Source organism: Benincasa hispida, chromosome 9, assembly GCF_009727055.1.
Source record: "Benincasa hispida cultivar B227 chromosome 9, ASM972705v1, whole genome shotgun sequence".
NCBI lineage: Eukaryota > Viridiplantae > Streptophyta > Magnoliopsida > Cucurbitales > Cucurbitaceae > Benincasa > Benincasa hispida.
The window spans coordinates 9,678,706-9,681,030 of record NC_052357.1 but is presented as its reverse complement, the minus strand read 5'-3'; the positions used below and the strand labels follow the sequence as shown (position 1 = coordinate 9,681,030).

General features: G+C 40.2%; 1 protein-coding gene across 2 annotated transcripts; it reads left to right on the top strand.

Annotated features, from left to right (window-relative positions):
- The first annotated feature begins 401 nt into the window (after nt 1–401).
- On the top strand, nt 402–2,060 carry LOC120087329 (protein transport protein SEC13 homolog B-like). 2 transcript variants are annotated; one of them, XM_039044312.1, is made up of 2 exons: nt 402–515; nt 883–2,060. In XM_039044312.1, the coding sequence occupies exon 2, from the start codon at nt 1,006–1,008 to the stop codon at nt 1,909–1,911; it is 906 nt and encodes a 301-aa protein (XP_038900240.1). In that variant the 5' UTR covers nt 402–515; nt 883–1,005; the 3' UTR covers nt 1,912–2,060. The 2 variants fall into 2 exon arrangements, with proteins under 2 accessions (XP_038900240.1, XP_038900239.1); XM_039044311.1 differs by having other exon boundaries at nt 423–515; nt 924–2,060.
- Nucleotides 2,061–2,325: the final 265 nt, after the last annotated feature.

Genomic DNA, 2,325 nt, shown 5'->3' with positions numbered 1-2,325 from the left:
TGATAAAACCACGTGGCATCATCGAAATTTGACTTCAACTTCAACTTGGGACATATGTCAACTCCTAATTGGGCCTAAATTTAATGATTTATAATTTCGTCATTAATTTAGTAAATGACGTGACAACTTGTGATTGGTCCAAAATTTCTCATTCAACAAATGCATTTTCTCTCTACAAAAAATGTAGTTTCGCTCCATCATTAAGAAAACATCAAAATAAGGAAATATATATATATAAATCGAAAATGAAAATAATAAAAATGATAAATTTGTCCAAAAATAATACTAAAATAAGTTCAAAGTTAAATACATGTTTTAAATATACGACCTAAAAAGGATGTTTGTAAAAAGCTCATGTAAGCCCGAAGTACATGGGCTAAGCCCAATAGAGGCCCAATAATAAACATCTTGGGAGAACGGGTCAGCATTCTTCCTCCCTCTTCCTCTTCCTCATTAACCGCAGACGAAGAGAGCGACCCGTTCTCTCTGAATGCTTCATCGACTCCGCATCCGAGGTTTGCTCATTTTCTCCTCCCCACTCCCGAGTTTTTTTAATTTTGTTCTAGGGTTTCGGGTCTTGTCTTTCGATCCATGAATTTATCTCCGCTCTTTCAGTAATTGTTCTTAGATTTGTTTCTTTGTTATTGTGTTGTTAATTTCTTATAATTTGATTCACCTGATCCATCTATTTCGAATGATGTCCCTCTGAAACTCAGAATTAAGATCTATAAATATTGTGAGACCTGACTACCATTAGCAATTTACTTATTGATTGGGTGTTCCCATCATTTACAACGGTTGATCGGAAATTTTCTCAATCTGCTTTGAATTTCTGTTATGTTTTTGTTTTCTTGATTTGTATCCCCCTTTGCAATCTGATAGACTGGAGAAGACAGTGTAATAAGAATTGTATCTGCTCCCAGGGTTAGTTAGAGGAAGGTCGATATTCATATTGATCCCGGTTGTTAGCGTAGCTGAAGAGTAAGACATATCGGTATTAGAGAAATGCCTGGTCAGAAGATAGAAAGTGGTCACCAGGACACCGTCCATGATGTTGCGATGGATTATTATGGAAAGCGTCTTGCAACAGCTTCATCTGACCAGACCATTAAGATAATTGGAGTCAGTAACTCAGCTTCTCAGCATCTAGCTACGCTTTCGGGTCACCAAGGGCCAGTTTGGCAGGCTGCTTGGGCGCACCCGAAATTTGGGTCATTGCTGGCTTCGTGTTCTTATGATGGACGTGTGATTATATGGAAGGAGGGCAATCAGAATGAGTGGACTCAAGCCCATGTTTTTGACGATCATAAATCTTCGGTTAATTCTATTGCTTGGGCTCCTCATGAATTGGGTCTATGTTTGGCATGTGGTTCCTCTGATGGGAATATTTCAGTATTCACTGCAAGGCAGGATGGTGGTTGGGATGCATCAAGGATTGACCAAGCTCATCCACTTGGTGTCACATCGGTCTCATGGGCCCCTTCATCTGCGCCAGGCGCTCTGGTTGGTTCTGGCTTGGTTGATCCTGTTCTAAAGCTTTGCTCTGGTGGTTGTGATAATACTGTGAAGGTCTGGAAACCATATAATGGAATTTGGAAGATGGACTGCTTCCCTGCACTTCAGATGCATACTGATTGGGTTAGGGATGTTGCATGGGCGCCGAATCTCGGGCTACCGAAATCTACTATTGCAAGTGCTTCTCAGGATGGAAAAGTTATCATATGGACTGTAGCCAGGGAAGGGGATCAATGGGAAGGAAAGATATTGAATGATTTCAAAACTCCTGTCTGGAGGGTTTCATGGTCTTTGACTGGAAACATCTTGGCTGTGGCGGATGGGAACAACGATGTGACTTTGTGGAAGGAATCTGTTGATGGGGACTGGCAACAGGTGACAACGGTAGAGCCATAGATACCAGGTTTTTAATTTTTGCTGTGCATCTGGTTTTAGACTTTATAATCTGCTTGGTAGATGAGAGATATCTTGTTTCTTTCGGAATATATATATCATTTATTTGTTCTTCTGCTTTAAATCTTTTAACCACCGATCCACATTGATCATTTTAACTCCGGCATTTAAGTTCGCGTGAAATGAACTCTGATTATCAGTCTCCCTCCCTCTCCTTTGTTATCAGTTGGCTGTGATGTGGTAGGGAGGTTCAATAGAAGATAGGCAGAAACAACCCCCATGGGTTGGCTAAATGGTCTTTAAATGAGTAGTAAAGAGTTTAGGGGGAATGCATTCAATATATAGAATAAGATCGATGTTTAGTGAGAATAGTTGTGAGTGCAAAACCAACTAGACATGAAATGGTGTTTAGTGGAT